Source organism: Moschus berezovskii, chromosome 20 (assembly GCF_049115385.1).
Source record: "Moschus berezovskii isolate FMDL1 chromosome 20, NW_MosBer_1.0, whole genome shotgun sequence".
Classification (NCBI taxonomy): domain Eukaryota; kingdom Metazoa; phylum Chordata; class Mammalia; order Artiodactyla; family Moschidae; genus Moschus; species Moschus berezovskii.
Genome location: NC_142479.1, coordinates 64,856,256 through 64,871,159, shown reverse-complemented (window position 1 = coordinate 64,871,159; position 14,904 = coordinate 64,856,256). Strand labels below are relative to the sequence as shown.

Below are 14,904 nucleotides of genomic sequence, written 5' to 3'. Positions count from 1 at the left end.
GAAATGACACTGAAAAGGTATTATAAAGGCTGAGGGCACATTTCTTGACCTTAATAAAAGCTGATGTCTGCAGAGACTGTCACAGAGGATGCAATTAATTCAGAAAGAGAAAAACAAACACGACATAATATTGTTTACATGTGGAGTCTAGTAAACTGGCACTGACAAACCTATCTGCAGAGCAGAAACAGAGACACAGATGGAGAGAGCAAACTCTCAGATGCCGAGCAGGGGGGGAAGGGTGGGATGAACTGAGAGACTGGACTGACACACACGCGCTGCTGTGCATGGAACAAATAACTAGTGAGAGCCGACTGCAGAGCACAGGGAACTCTACCCAATGTTCCGTGGTTACCTAAGTGGGAAGGAAATCTAAAAAAGAAGGGATGTATGCATAACGGTTTGATTCACTTTGTTGTACAGCAGAAACTGACACAACATTATGAAGCAATTATAATCAATAAAAATTAATAAAAAAAATAAAGTCAATGTCTGACATTTGTTTCTTCTTCCAAAAATGGGGGAAATCACTAGGCTAGTCATCTTTCTTGCTCTGCTCTCTTTGACAGAAGATAGCACCATCCTCCCCACTTCCGATCTTTATTGTCACTAGACTTGACCTGTGTGAGGTTCAGGCGACATACCCGCCCTCACGAGCGCACCTGACAAGCAGGACCTTCCTTCTCAGGGCCCAGCTGGGCACGAAGCAACGCCACAGGCAACAAAGCAGTTTGGGCAGGTTTGGAGTTTATTTGCTGCAGTTCCTTGGCGCTAGTTTACAATGCAAAAAACAAACAAAAAGAAATTGGAATAATAATTATAATTTTTTAAAAACCCTGTCAACAACTTTCAGTCATTTCTTTATATTTTGACAAAACTTTTTTTTTTTAAACAAATACAAAATAATCTAAAAGGAGAAAAACTATACATGGATTATTTACACCTCTGATAAATAGACTAATACTGATCCAGGTGCCTCTCTGTTAAGGTAATATTCATGAGAACCCAGGCCAAGGACTCAGATCACCAGAGGGGCTCCAGCACCAACCCAGACTCCCTGGATCCCGGCCGGCCCTGCCTGGCCCTCTCACCCAGAAAGGTCAGGTTACCAGCCTGGACGCTCCTCTGTCACCTTCACTAGCTCCGGCATTAAAACGCCTGAAGCCACTCCAGGGACGACCTACACAAAGGCGGGGCCCAGAAAGCCCCCCCAACTCCCCTTTACCAAAGCTATTTCCAAAGATGCGAGCCTGCCTGGAAGGAGTCGGAGAAGCCGGGGTCACACGGCCTGGGGGTTCCTGGCGACGACAGCCCGGCTGGCCCTGCTCTGCCCGGACTGGGTGCCGGGCCCGGACAAGAGTCCCTGAGAGATCGGCAGGAGAGCGGTGGCCGCGGCTCCTTCCAGCCACACGTCAGGAGTGGGGGCCAAGCCTTCACCCCCTGGCTCCCCCCGCCCTGGCCCTGCCACGCAGGTGAAGGCCCGCTCCCCTCCGAGGGCCACCACTAAAGCCACGGCGTGGTCCAGGTGAGGGCCAGTTCTGAGGCAGAGAAGGCTGAAGCCCTCAGGTGATCGGGTCAGACCTGCTCCTTCCTCTAAAACGAGGAATGGAGTGTAGGGGCAGAAGGAAGAAAAACCAAATACGAAACAGGTCATCCCAGAACCTCTGATGGGACTGCCTTCCTCACAGTTTTGGTTATTAGGTATGTAGCTCAAGGAAAGATGCTGACTTTCTATTTTAAAGCCCGACAAGAATGAATCCTGAAAGAGAAAGAAGAGCGCAGGCGGCGGGTGGACTCCCTTCTCCCCGCAGTGCTCCCCCGGCACCAGGAAGGAAAAGCACTGACTGGAGTATCTGGCGCTGCCCTGAAGACCCCGAGGCTGTCCTTGATGTGTGGCCCCGTCCACCCTCTCGCCACCCCCTCTCCCACCCAACCAAGCCCCCACAAGCACAGGGAGGCCATCTGCCCAGCCCCTGCCCTGGGCTGACACCTGCAGCAGTGGTCCAGAGAGCTTCCTCTCTAGGGAGAAGCTTCTCGAAGCACACGGGATAGAACACATCTGGACAGCTCTACTTTCTCTCTTTCTTTAAAAAACAAAAATATATCTTTATAGCATGTGGCTTCTCTTCCATTCCCCCTTTATCCTTAACATATAATAAGATACAGATACACGTATTTATGGTCGGGGTTGAAGGCTTCTTCCCAGGGAATAACCGAGAGGTAAATGGTCGGCTCTGAGCTCTGCTCTCAGACCTGCTGAGCGGAGACCTGCGGGGGGTGGCCTGGCCGACAGGAGCTCTGTTCATTTTTTAGAGAGAAAGGCTCAAAACCCAAGTGTGAAGGCGTCAGGCCCCCTTTCTCAGGGGTGACCACCTACTCTTCTCCCACTTAAGAAAATTAGCAAAAGCTGAAGCTAGTCTCTAGGAATTCAGGGTGATGCCTGGCCAGATGCTCCCATTCTGTCGGAGGCTTGGTGGCCACCCTGGGCCTCACTGGCTGGGAAGCTCTCGCCGGGTATGCGGGCCCCGCTGGCTGTGCAGACTCAGTGTCTTTTCGTGGAGGACACCTTCTTCTTCCGCGCAGCCAGCATCTCGTAGAAAGGGTCCCTGCTGATGGCCGCCCTGCAGCACAGAAAAGGAGAGAAATCAGCAGGGGCCGAGGAACAGGAGCAGGAGACACAACCCCAGGCCAGGGCTTCCTGGTGGCAGCCGCGCCCACACACTCCCCTCAGCTGCCTGACCGTCCCTGTAAAGGCCATGTCGTGGCATCAGCCTTCACTGGATGCACAGGTGGTGCAAAAGATGAGCCTTGAGGGGGATGAGGCACAGGTAAGGAGGTGACCGTGGGTGCTCACTGCCTGTTCCAACCGAGCCATCGAGTTAGGTTCGGGGGTCCTCTACGCCTCACAGCTGTGCTCTGATCTGGAAACAGTTGCCATGCTCCAGTTCTGTGATGACAGTGGCAGCTGTCTGGAGCAGTGACTGCCACACAGCCCTCTGTGTCAGCTGGCACGTGGTGCACCTGGTTGGCAGCTGCAGTCTGTACTGAGCAACTTCTGAGTCCCCAAGTGCACCAGCTCAACAGCCAAGACCCGTCACTGGGCAGCAGGGGCCTGAGCAGCGGCCAGCGGCCTGCCTGGCATCCACAGTCCGGTGGGGAGAGAGCCCGGGCAGCCCCGACACTGGCCCCAGAGACACCTGCACAGGCGGTGACGGCAGGCCACGGCCCCCTGCTACCCCTTTGTACCGGTCATTCTCCCCTTTCAAGCAAGCTGTGATCCACAATTTGAAGTTTCATTTGCTTTTCCAGAGAAGTGGTATTCCAAGTGCTGACAGTTTCCGGGCTTGTCACGAGCCCATGTGACTGCGGACTCTACACTTGACCAGGCGCACAATGGCTCCTGTGAGCTGACCAGGCTCTGTTCACAGAGAGGACGTGTGCATGGGAGGCAGCACCTGGACGGGGCCGGGAGGGACTCTGCCATGCGGGCATCTGACCACGTGGAGAGTTCAGGAGGGAATCCTACTTCCACCTTCTGAGCGTCAGGGCGAGGAATCCACCTCAGCCTCCTGGGTGGGCCAACCCCCAGGGATGCTGTGGGACAGCTCCGGCCCATGTGAGGGGCCCAGGACACATGACATACTCAGGTCTGGAAGCCCCGCCCAGCCACACATGGAGGTGTGCTCCTTCTTGTGGCCATCCTCACTCTGGTCCTGGGGACACCCGTGGAGACGGCTGGGTCATGCCTGAGGAACCCAGCGCCAGTGGCGAGAGTGAGGACATACTCCCAGGGGGAAGAGCCACCGAGACAAGCATGGTGATGGGCAGTGGGCATGACGGCGGGTGGCACAGGGTTCACAGAAGCCCCGGGGGGAGTGGAGAAGAGGGGCTGCAGCAGGATGCCTCCCCTGTGATAAAGTCGGTGACACAGGCACAGCAGGGACCAGGAAGAGCCCTGGATCCGAGGATCTGTTTACACCTGCCTTCTCCCAGACCTTCTCCTCTTCACAGCTCAGTGGGGAGTGTGGGGCTCTACTTTATGACCCTGGATCATTGCCACACGACTTCGACAAGCATTCACCACTTACCCTCAATAGGCCTCAGTTTAACCATCTGTAAATGGGATAACAGTGTCTCGCAGGATTAAGGAATTATAAAAGGGAATGGTTACAATTTTTCGCTGAGCGGTCACCAAAAGATGAAGATGAGACCTGCTTCCAAAGACACGAGAAGGCCAGTCTGGCCAGTGGCATCTGTGCCTGTAAGTCTGCTCACCAGTCCCCTCTGTGGGGCCAGGAGCTGCTCTTGGGAAACTGAGAAGTGAGGGACTCTCTTAAAAATGTCCAAGGGTCAAGAATCCAGGGACCCAGTGAAAAGTCATCTGGGAATCACAGTCAAACTACCCACTATGGATTCAGCACAAGGGGTGCTGAGGTAGGCCGGGCAGCACACAGGCAGCTGGGGTATGACTGTCTGAGACGCGAGGTCCAAGCTGTCATATGTCACCTACTTGATGCACTTGATCCAGTCCTCCTTCTCCTCGGGCGTTGGGGCCGAGATACGGTAGACCGTGTGGTTCCCCTCAACCACGCGCCCATCAGCCTCCGTCTTACAGGCCTTAATCACTTGGTCTTTATTGTCGGGGATGTAAAGTTCAAAGCAGTTCTGAGAATTCAGAAAGAGAGAGAGAGTGATAAAGATCTAAGAAAGCTGCTGACCAAGAAAAAAAAAAAGGTTCATTTATTTTCCCAAAAGGAAATTTTTATTAAAAAAAAATTAATTTCGTTATTCTGACTTTCATAATATATAGGAAACATACTCTTTTCCTTTGGAAAAAAGTAGCCTAAAAGTGGAATTCTGGAGAACATACATTTAAATAGGTCTTACTAGCAAAGATAACAAGCAGATACACATCAGCTCTACTCCTAACGTATAGAAAATATGGAGATAACTGCAGGTAACCGAATGCCTTTTACAGCCAAGTCAGCAATACAATAATCCAAAACAAAGGAAAAATATTCATAAGCCATCTGAAGATCATAAAATAAGTGGCCCAATCATGAGAGCTTGCTAAAACCTTTTAAGGAAGGATAATCCTATACCTTGCGTGATAGTTAGAAAGTGACACTAAAGCAGATGGACAGAATGAAAGACGTTATTTAGTTTCTTTCACTTCTGCCTTACCTGTAAAGACAATTTTAAAAGTTAGGCTAAATTAAATTAATACTTTTGGAGTTTTTTGAAGTCCTTGACCCTTGAGTAAGACGGGGGTGAGCACCGACCTTCTGCACATTAAGAGACCACGTCTGATTGACAGGTGGCCTCCGTCTATGCAGCAGAGGCTCAGCCTCCAAGGGCTCAGCCCAGCGAAGACAATGCTCTACTGCAGCAGTTACCACTGAGAACAACCCGCTTGTAAGGGGACCCGCGCAGCCCCAACCGTGTTGCCCAAGGTCAACGGTAAACCTTTGTGACTTCATCTTGTGTTGAACAGCTGCTATGCCCATCTCTTCTGTCCTCCTGAAGCAGCTCATCAAAAATACTCACTGGTTTTTTGGAGTCTTCCACCTCCCGGATGCTCAGGTTCTCTAGCGGAATAATTCCCCGGGGCTCCTTATCCTGCAGAAGAGATGGGAGAGAGGAGACCTCACTGCTCAGCTTCCAAATACCTGTTCTGTTACCTTCACACAGTGACTCAGCCTGGATCCTGTGCCTCTCCATGACCTGAAGTCCACAAATCAGCTCTAGAGCCCACACTCTATGTTCTAAAACAAGAAGAGCGTCAAGAAACGTGTGGGTGTTGTCAGATGAACCCCTATAACCGAGAGGCCTTTGGAAGAGGTGCTTCCGCAGATGCTCTGAAAGCATGAGTGTGACAAGAGCTGTGGGTGGCCTTCCAGTGGGGAACATGTAAGTCCCTTTCACACAAAAACTATCTTGCTTCTTTGCCTAACTCATCTTTCAAGCCTCAGTTCTAGTGTCAGCAAAGCTAGGAAGCCCCAGTCTTGCCCTGGCTGCCCCTGTTCTGTGCCCCCAACATTTGGACTATAGCTCCATCATGTGGCACTACCTTATCATTACCTCCGGCCCCATCTTCCTGCTCCAGGCTGTAGGATCCTCAAAGAGACAATGCCTGACTGACAACTCCACCTGGACCAAAAAGGCGCCTAGACTCCTGTCCAGAACAGAGCCCAGCGTCCCCTCACCCCCAACTAGCCCTCCTCCAGGGCTTCCCATCTCAGTCAAGGCCACTCCCACACCTGCCGGCACCTGACCAGCAGCCTTCACCTCCTCTCTCGAACATCCAGACACCAATGGCCAAAGACTATGTTCCAAGGTCAACAGTTTAACTGGGCTATGCCACACTTCCTAGAGCAAATGTTCCTAAAATACCATGTGCACGCTTTTGATTTGCAGACTCAGGTTTCTTACTCCTTTTCAGGGCAATAATCTCATGGCCTGTCTTTGCATTTGCAGGTCCTAGTATTCTGGCACTGGGAGCATTCTCACCTATCCTCTGCACCTGTTAGTTTTCTTCCCCCCACCCCAATATTTTATTTATTTGGCTGTACCGGATCTTAGTTGCAGCATGTGGGATATAGTTCCCTGACCAGGGATTGAACCCAGGCCCCCTGCAGTGGGAGCTTGGAGTCTAAACCACTGGATCCCCAGGGAAGTCCCACTAATTGCTTTAATGCTTATCTTTCAATCTCTGGGACTATCTCAAGCCTTTCCCCTAGAACAGGAATTACACTTCTGGCTCAGTTCAGTTCAATTCAGTTGCTCAGTCATGTCCGACTCTTTGTGACCCCATGAACTGCAGCATGCCAGGCCTCCCTGTCCATCACCAACTCCCGGAGTCCACCCAAACTCATGTCCATTGAGTCGGTGATGCCATCCAGCTATCTCATCCTCTGTTGTCCCCTTCTCCTCCTGCCCCCAATCCCTCCCAGTATCAGTCTTTTCCAGTGAGTCAACTCTTCGCATGAGGTGGCCAAAATATTGGAGTTTCAGCTTTAGCATCAGTCCTTCCAATGAACATCCAGGATTGATCTCCTTTAGAATGGACTGGTTGGATCTCCTTGCAGTCCAAGGGACTCTCAAGAGTCTTCTCCAATACCACAGTTCAAAAGCATCAATTCTTCGGCGCTCGGCTTTCTTCACAGTCCAACTCTCACATCCATACATGCCCACTGGAAAAACCATAGCCTTGACTAGACGGACCTTGGTTGGCAAAGTAATGTCTCTGCTTTTTAATATGCTATCTAGGTTGGTCATAACTTTCCTTCCAAGGAGTGTCTTTTAATTTCATGGCTGCAATCACCACCTGCAGTGATTTTGGAGCCCCCCAAAATAAATTCTGACACTGTTTCCACTGTTTCCCCATCTATTTCCCATGAAGTGATGGGACCAGATACCATGATCTTAGTTTTCTGAATGTTGAGCTTCAAGCCAACTTTTTCACTCTCCTCTTTCACTTTCATCAAGAGGCTTTTTAGTTCCTCTTCACTTTCTGCCATAAGGGTGGTGTCATCCGCATATCTGAGGTTATTGATATTTCTCCCAGCAATCTTGATTCCAGCTAATCCATTTCTGGCTAATCATTCCTTAAAGTTTTAACTTGTTAATAAGTTATAATTCCACAATGAATATAGCTATATTTTGAATATGCAGTTTTGGTTCTTATTTGTTTTTAGTCTGAAACTTCTGGAGGGCCGGATATTTTGTATTCTGGCCACTTCAGACCCTCAGGAGAGAAGTGAGTGGAGGAAGTGCCCCCCTCAGACACCCTGAGCCCTGACTCTCCCGAGGCTGCTGGTGTCCAGCAGGTGTTGGAGTTGAGGTGCACTGCAGACCCTCCACGGACAGCCTTCTCACATGAACACATACTTGGAGCTTTTACAGATACAGTGGGTCCTGTTCTTCCACCTTACGCTGGTTTCTACCCTCTCTACTCCTCCCTCCAAAGGGGTAAAGGGAAGAACTCCTACTGAGTTTGCTTCTCCGAGACCTGGGCACGGGGCGGGGAGGTCTGGGGTTCGTGTGCCTGGCTGCACAGCAAGGGCCCTCCTGCTGGCTCCAGGATGCGCCGCAGCCCCTTCTGTCAAGTGGGATGCGTGCTGACTGAGTTCTGCCTTTTCCTTATCCGGCTGCTTTGTTCCTATTTATTTCTACTAGATTTTCCCTCTTTATTAGGTAATTCCATGAGGACAACTCCACCTATCATCTTAAGCCCGAGGCTCCCCTGTCAGCATCCTTGGGAACATTTTCTCTGGTTCCCACTGCCTGATAAAATGCTGATGCACTGCTACATTGAATTCAGGTACACCAGCACGGTCGGCACCATTTTAAGAACCGCAGGATTCTAGAATTTCACTGCACTACCACTAAGACTACCGGAGACCTCGGGGTGCACTGTTGAGAGGCCTGCACAGAGTTCACTTTAACCCAGAGACCAACGAAAAAGATCCAGACAACATTTTAGAGATGTCATCAGTCTAGAAGAAAAAGGGCAATACATGTAGGGGGAACGCGGGCAAAACAGAAGGAAATTTACCAAATTGTTCATAGTGGTACTTTGAGGGGGTGAAAAAAATTTTCGTACTGTTTTTGGTATTTGAAATACATTACTCTCATATTTGAAAGGATTTTCATAACAGAAAAGCAATGCGGCAGAACTTCTGTGGCATGAGTTTAGCCCCTGTTACACACAAAACCCTGGTCCGTCTTCCTTGGAAACTGCTGAGTGGCTGAGTCACCAGCTGACACTCATGACTCTCGGTCCCAGGTGACGAGCCACATCCGCACAATGTCCACCAGCGGAAGAACCACTGTGTGGGACACAGTGGGACCTGCTGACCCCATGCTGCCAAGGGCCAGGCGTGGACCTGCCTCCTGGCTCCCCCTGAGCGTCATACAAACACTGCCGGGACTCCTGTTCCATCGCGCCCCAGCTTTAATCATACAAGATACTTCTAAAACCCTCATCCTCTCAGGAGGACCTCAATTGCCCTGATTTATGTCAGACACCCTCCAGTGCTGCCAGCAGTATGTGTTTTCTCTTCCGATGACCAGGGAACAGGGCAGAAACAAAAGCGCCCAGCCGTGGGGAGCCTGTCTGAGAGGGCTCCAATCGGAGGCCACCAACCCGCCAGGCCTCCTGGGAGCTCTGTTAGAGGGAGCTTCAGAAAAGTTTTTACTGTACAATCTTTATGCTCATAGGTCTTGTTACAAACGGGACTAGTATGTAACAAGTATTTGTATTACATTATAATTTCATTCCCACTGAATAAAAACCAACAAAATTCTCAACTTAAGTAAAGGTCAGTTCCTTAAAACTCCAGGTAGTCTCTAACTTTCCCCATTTCGTTTCACGTTCTTTTCCTCTGTTATACACTGTGCCCTTTGGCTGTTCCTTCTAAATCAAGTGCTTCAGTATTCCAGCTACCACAGATGTGCCTTCTCCAAATCACAATTACCTCTGTCTCCCTTTCAGTGGGGCCACAAACTCTCTCCTGGCCATGGATCCAAACTCATTAGCTGGGCTCCATGACCCCTTTCGAATGCCATGTATGACGTTCTCTGCCATGGTCTCCCAGCCAGGCACCAGCTGTCCCAGTTGAGAACTGGACATTGGCTCTGAAGTATGGTTCCTGTGGCCAGACACTGCACACCATGCCCAGGCCCCAGTTTTGAGATTCCTCTTAGCCCTTCCACTTCACTTAAACTCTTCTCCTGCCCTAAGATGCAGCATCCGACTGTCGCCCCCACCCCCTCCAATCTTGTCTGATTAGAGCTGTTTAACCACAAGGCCTGGCCCACCCCTTGTTCCAGCCGACCAGCAGGCGCTCACCGTCGTGTATTCAAAGTAGTAAAGGCAGTTGTCAGTCAGAATGAACCAGCGTCTTTTCCAGGTCTTTACCCTGCCACCTGGAGAGCAAAGAGAGATGCGTATTGGATAGGAGTCCACTGGGCAGGGTGCGGGATGAGGAAGCGAGGGCAGGCGCCAGGAGGACACTGAGACCATGGCAGATTGACATCAGTAACGAGACACAGAGCCAAACAGAAGCACCTTTCACAGTGTGAAAGTCTGTGGGTACAAGCAGAGCAAGCAAGTTGGGTGGCCCCCTGCAGATGACATCAGGACAGCAGATGAGCACACGGGCTGGGGAGGGAGCCAGGACAGTGATGAACCAGAGAAGCGTCAGCAGAAGCCTATGGATGCAGTGGAAATGGGCGCACAACAGAGGAGGGGAGAGGGTCAGCCCCCTGGCCACGCTACACTGCCGGTCCACCAGCCCAGAGTTTTACCAGAAGAGGGCGGGAGAAGAACTGGGAAGTAAGATATCTTAATCCCCTCACAATCACATCCGGTTTTCCTGGACAAGGAGCCCACAGTCCAGCAGTCTCACCTTCTAGCCCACCTTCCTGATTGTAGTGTTTCTACTCTGGCTTTTCAGGGTTCTGGGCCAGTGTCCTAAATTCCCCCCGAGTCCTGGGTGGGACAAAGCAGGATTCCTGGAACAGGGAAGAATCCACTGGTGGGCTGAGGTACCTATTCAACTGTGGACTTCTCACCAGAAGCTTGAAACAAAAATAACTGGAGGAGGAAGCCATGAGCCAAGTGAGCTCTCAGGGGTGGCGGTGAGCTGGTGGAGGCTCCCTTAGTCCTTTTAAATGTTCCTCAATCAAAGGAAACATCAGAGTCCTGATGTTGTCCTGAGACGACATGAAGGAAACTTCACCATGACCTTGGTGAGGGAAGGCACACCCTGCTCTCAGCCTGACCCTGAGCACAGCCATTCTCCTCAACGCACACCAGGTCCAGGAAAAGTTTTCTGAATACGAACTAAATGAAAGGCCTTCACATGGTAAGATACGCAGGCCATTTCACAAATACCTCGCACTGCCCTGGATAGAAGGTGCTCTCTCTGGCAATGTGACCTACAGAGAGCACCGCTTCTCCGATCCTCACAGAAAACAAGGACCACAGAGATGAATCCAATGACCCCAGTCACACTTCCGCGCTTGCCCCCCACCCCCAACAGGTGAGCAGGGGCTTTAGAGGTTGTGTCTCTAGCTTCCAGGATGTGGCTGTGCCCTCACTCCTGGTTTCCTCACAGGATCTGATTGCTGGAGCAACGCAAATCCTGTCCCAGAAATAAAGGGTCCAGCATAGGTCCTGGCAGCAACTCTAAGGGCTACCCGACTTTTGGGCTCCTGGCATGGCTCTGCTTGGGTGCCCAAACTCTGAAAGGTTAAGCGACTGATCATGAACTGCCAAGGTTCTCAATGGCACAGACCTTGGTTAGGGAAGGAGCTTGGCTGTAAGCCAGCACGGGCTATGCCCCCGACCCCGCACCCCCAGTCTCTTGCTGGTGTCAAGCAAAGACTGACTCTCTCCCCTACAGCGACTGCCAGCTTCTGTGAGCACGTGCTTCTGGCCCCTGAGGCCCTAGGGCATGAACCGGGAAAACCATGGATGGAAATATGACATGCATGAGGAAATGGGAGAGGCTGGGCAGAACCAAAATAAATAAGGAGAAGGAAGACAAGGATATACTTAGAACTGGAGCTGATTTGCTGTGAAAAGGAAGCCCGCCCCTGTCAGCGTCTGAGGAAGTGGCTCTTCTGCCTCTTGGGCCTGCACCCCACATGGGGTCCCCCCACACAGGACACCTCAGCCCACACCCACTGCCGTGCGCTCCCCTCACAGGACCACCCCGGGGGCCCTCGGATCTTGGGAGGTTGTGGAAGAGGGGTCAGATGCCAAAAGGAGGAAGACGGGAGGAAATCTAGGATAGAAAGCAAAGCCGGACAAAGCCTCTCCCTGGCGATGAAAGCCTGGCTATTTCCCAGTGACCTGCTGCATTAATGAGCTCCTACCATGGAGCATCACACGGTCCCAGGGGCACATTTCATGTTGGAAGGAATACAGACATGAAACAAGCAGACAGACCGATGCGCGCACCTAAGACAGTCCCTGAGGAACTCACAGGACCACTGCCCGGCCCGCGGGCCTCCACCCCCTGGATATAAAGGCCTGACTCTGGCTCCCCCGGAGCTGGAAACCACCTGACAAGGCCCCAAAATGTTTTATAAACATCAGTGTTGGGGCCGTTCTTTCCTGTGTGGCTCTGCTCAAGTGCCGCTGAAGCAGACATCCAGGGACTCCTCATCTGGAAAACATGTGCCCCAAAACCAGCAAGGGGAGGGCAGACACCAGCGACATAACTAACAGGCCAATTTGGGGGTCTGAACGATGACTCATTGAAAAAGAGGCGGGATAAAAACAAAACATAAAAAACAGAGCTGAGGAAATTAAACAGAAGGCCTTCAAGAAGGGGTTTTGGGGTTTTTGTCTTTTTTTTAAAACCTTACTTGGCCTCATTCTGAGTTTAAGAAACACCACTTCCCTTTTTCATGCAAAGGCAAATGTCCTACATTGTCTAATTTAATTCTTTTCCTAGTTTGCTTTTCTGGTCATGAGAGGTGTGCCAGAAGCACATGGCCGTGGGAGTCACTTCCTTCTCCTCTTCTCCACTTGAGAAATCTCGGAAATTCATGGGTGTCAGTTTGAATCAACAATATAGCATCCACCTGACCAATAAAGTCCAAGAGAGAATTCAGCGACTGCTTTGCTTTTACAAACCCACTCTTACTGTGTTTTCTTACTGTACCGCTCTCAAGAAAGTTCAAATTATTCCACCTCTGGGCCCAGCTGTTGGACACACCGTGCACCACCCCTACCGGGGAGAGATGAAAACCCCTCCGCACCCCCAAGCCTGACCAGTTCCCGAGGGACTGTACGGTAAGTTAGAAGCAGCATTAACACTACCACCAGCAATTAAAAAACAAAATAACCAAAAATAACAAAATAAGAAAACGCTGCAGCGATTACAGTGGCCTGGGCAGAGCGAGCGAGCAGGGTTGAGGGGATTACATACCTCCTGGAGTTTGGGGCAAGGAAAAGGAGAGCCAAAATCATGGAAACATACAAATGAGGGAGAAAAGAAAATTAAAACAAAGAAATTAAACCCGACTCCTTAATCTTAAGGTGCACTGTATTAGTCATTCATGTCTGCCTGGGCGGGGGATAGGGACATAAAAACAGTCACGGGGCAAATGCCGCTGTCTGGCATGGAATAAGGGGCCTGCCTCATCTGCCATGTCCTACCTGGTAAAGGCAAGATCCGAGGCACCACCCAAATCCTGGCCCCAAAGATGCCACCAATCAGTTCTCACCGAGCTGACATTTATTACTATATCCAGAATCCAGAGCAAACTCAGTGAAGATCACTTTGGGAAAAATTAAATGTCTCTCTTCGGCTGGCTACTGCTTTTTAAAGTGTGTGTGAAAATGCACACTCACAAGCCTGTGAATACATATGTACATGTGTGTATACACAAGAATACACATTCTTACAGTTATATGCGTACACAGACACACACACACAACTACAGACGGCCGGAAGGCCCGCCTTCCATGGCACACACACGTGAAGGGGTGACTCTACGTGTGCCACGATGAACACACAACAGGAAGAGTTTAGGAAGGTTTGGTGGAGGTTCAGAAAAAGTAATGCAATGACCTAAAAATGAGTTTCACATTTAGTTAAATTTTTTTCTTTTTTAAAGATATGGGATGTCTCATGAATTTACATGTCATCATGGTGTAAGAACCAAGATAATCTTCGTACTGCTCTAAATTTAGTATCTGGGCTGTCAAAGCTAACAGTATTAGCATTTATACAAATCTCACTGGAGGGGAAAGCAAACCCAAACTTGGATGTACTTCTTACATTTCCAGTAGGTTTCCTTTTAACTCTGTCCACTTGGCAATCAGGATGCAGAGCAGAGTGGCTGCCTCTGGGGTAAATAATTTTAGAGCCTTGACTTCAAAGATTCTACTGGCTTAAATATATATGGTATGCTGACCAATTTGAGAGACATTAAAAACTCCCATCAGTGAGGTGGTGCTTTAAGGAGAATTTATGAATTAAGTCATTATGTATAAACACAAGGACTTAGGATTTTAAAAGGGGATACAAATCCTTCTGAACGAGACAGAAATTGAAGATTCCATTTCAGCACTTCCCAGATGTGTCAGTAACAGCCTAGAGTGTAATAAGGACTTCTAATCTCACTGGGACCTACAGCTGGAATGGTGACAGGAGGATCATTCCAATGACACCTTCTGAGAATGCGGGAACTCACGCATCAAAAGGCCAAGGGAAAAGAAAACAGAGGAATGTACTCTCTCAGTGGCCAAAACAATTAGCATCATTATGTCTGGGGGCTCTCTCTGTGTGCTGAAACTGTCAATGAAACAGTCGCAGGTGCACATGGACGTGCATAAAAACCTACTGCTCCTTTTGGTCATGCCTGTCCCTCTGATGGCAGATCATGACCACACATCTCAGCAGTACCAGCTCACTTTTGGCAGAGGGAAGGGGAGCAACTTTTAGTTTTTCTGAATGAACAAAATCATTAATGTGGCTGATTTGGATTGGAAAGGAGGGGGAAAAAAAACCAGCGCCCGAGAATGAGTAAGAGTGCCGTGGATTGCGCTGCAGCCAGGGCCCTGGGTTTGCCATGCACGCTGCCTGTGGGGAGCCAGATGCAGAAGGAAGTGATGATGCACTGGGGGTGGGGGAGGCGGGAGCACTGGGCACAAACTTGTGATGGGAAGTAGAGAGATGGGCACAGCTGGCCACCCTCCCAGTGGTCAGGGGTGCTGGGAAGGGAAAAGGACGAGGTCCCCGGGGAACCGCCTTGAAACGAACCCTCCTCAATCCACCCCAGGGAGGAAACGTGGAGCGCGAACACCCGTGGGCAATATTTATGCAGGCAAGTCTGTCCCCAGGAGTCTGTGTGTCCCGTGTGGCGCTGGCCGGGCATTCA

The 14,904-nt window shown here is 50.3% G+C and overlaps 1 protein-coding gene across 4 annotated transcripts in view; it reads right to left on the bottom strand.

Annotated features, from left to right (window-relative positions):
* Window positions 1-435: 435 nt before the first annotated feature.
* CYTH1 (cytohesin 1) overlaps window positions 436-14,904 on the bottom strand; it is a 75,002-nt gene continuing 60,533 nt past the window's right edge. For 3 of the 4 annotated variants that reach the window (XM_055408454.2, XM_088829280.1, XM_055408453.2), the window contains exons 10-13: window positions 9,854-9,932; window positions 5,548-5,619; window positions 4,511-4,665; window positions 436-2,621 (exon numbers count right to left, since the gene is read on the bottom strand). In XM_055408454.2, coding sequence (XP_055264429.2) covers window positions 2,543-2,621; window positions 4,511-4,665; window positions 5,548-5,619; window positions 9,854-9,932 — 385 coding nt within the window. In that variant the 3' untranslated portion in view covers window positions 436-2,542. The remainder of the gene's footprint in view (window positions 2,622-4,510; window positions 4,666-5,547; window positions 5,620-9,853; window positions 9,933-14,904) is intronic. The other variant, XM_088829279.1, reaches the window with a different exon arrangement.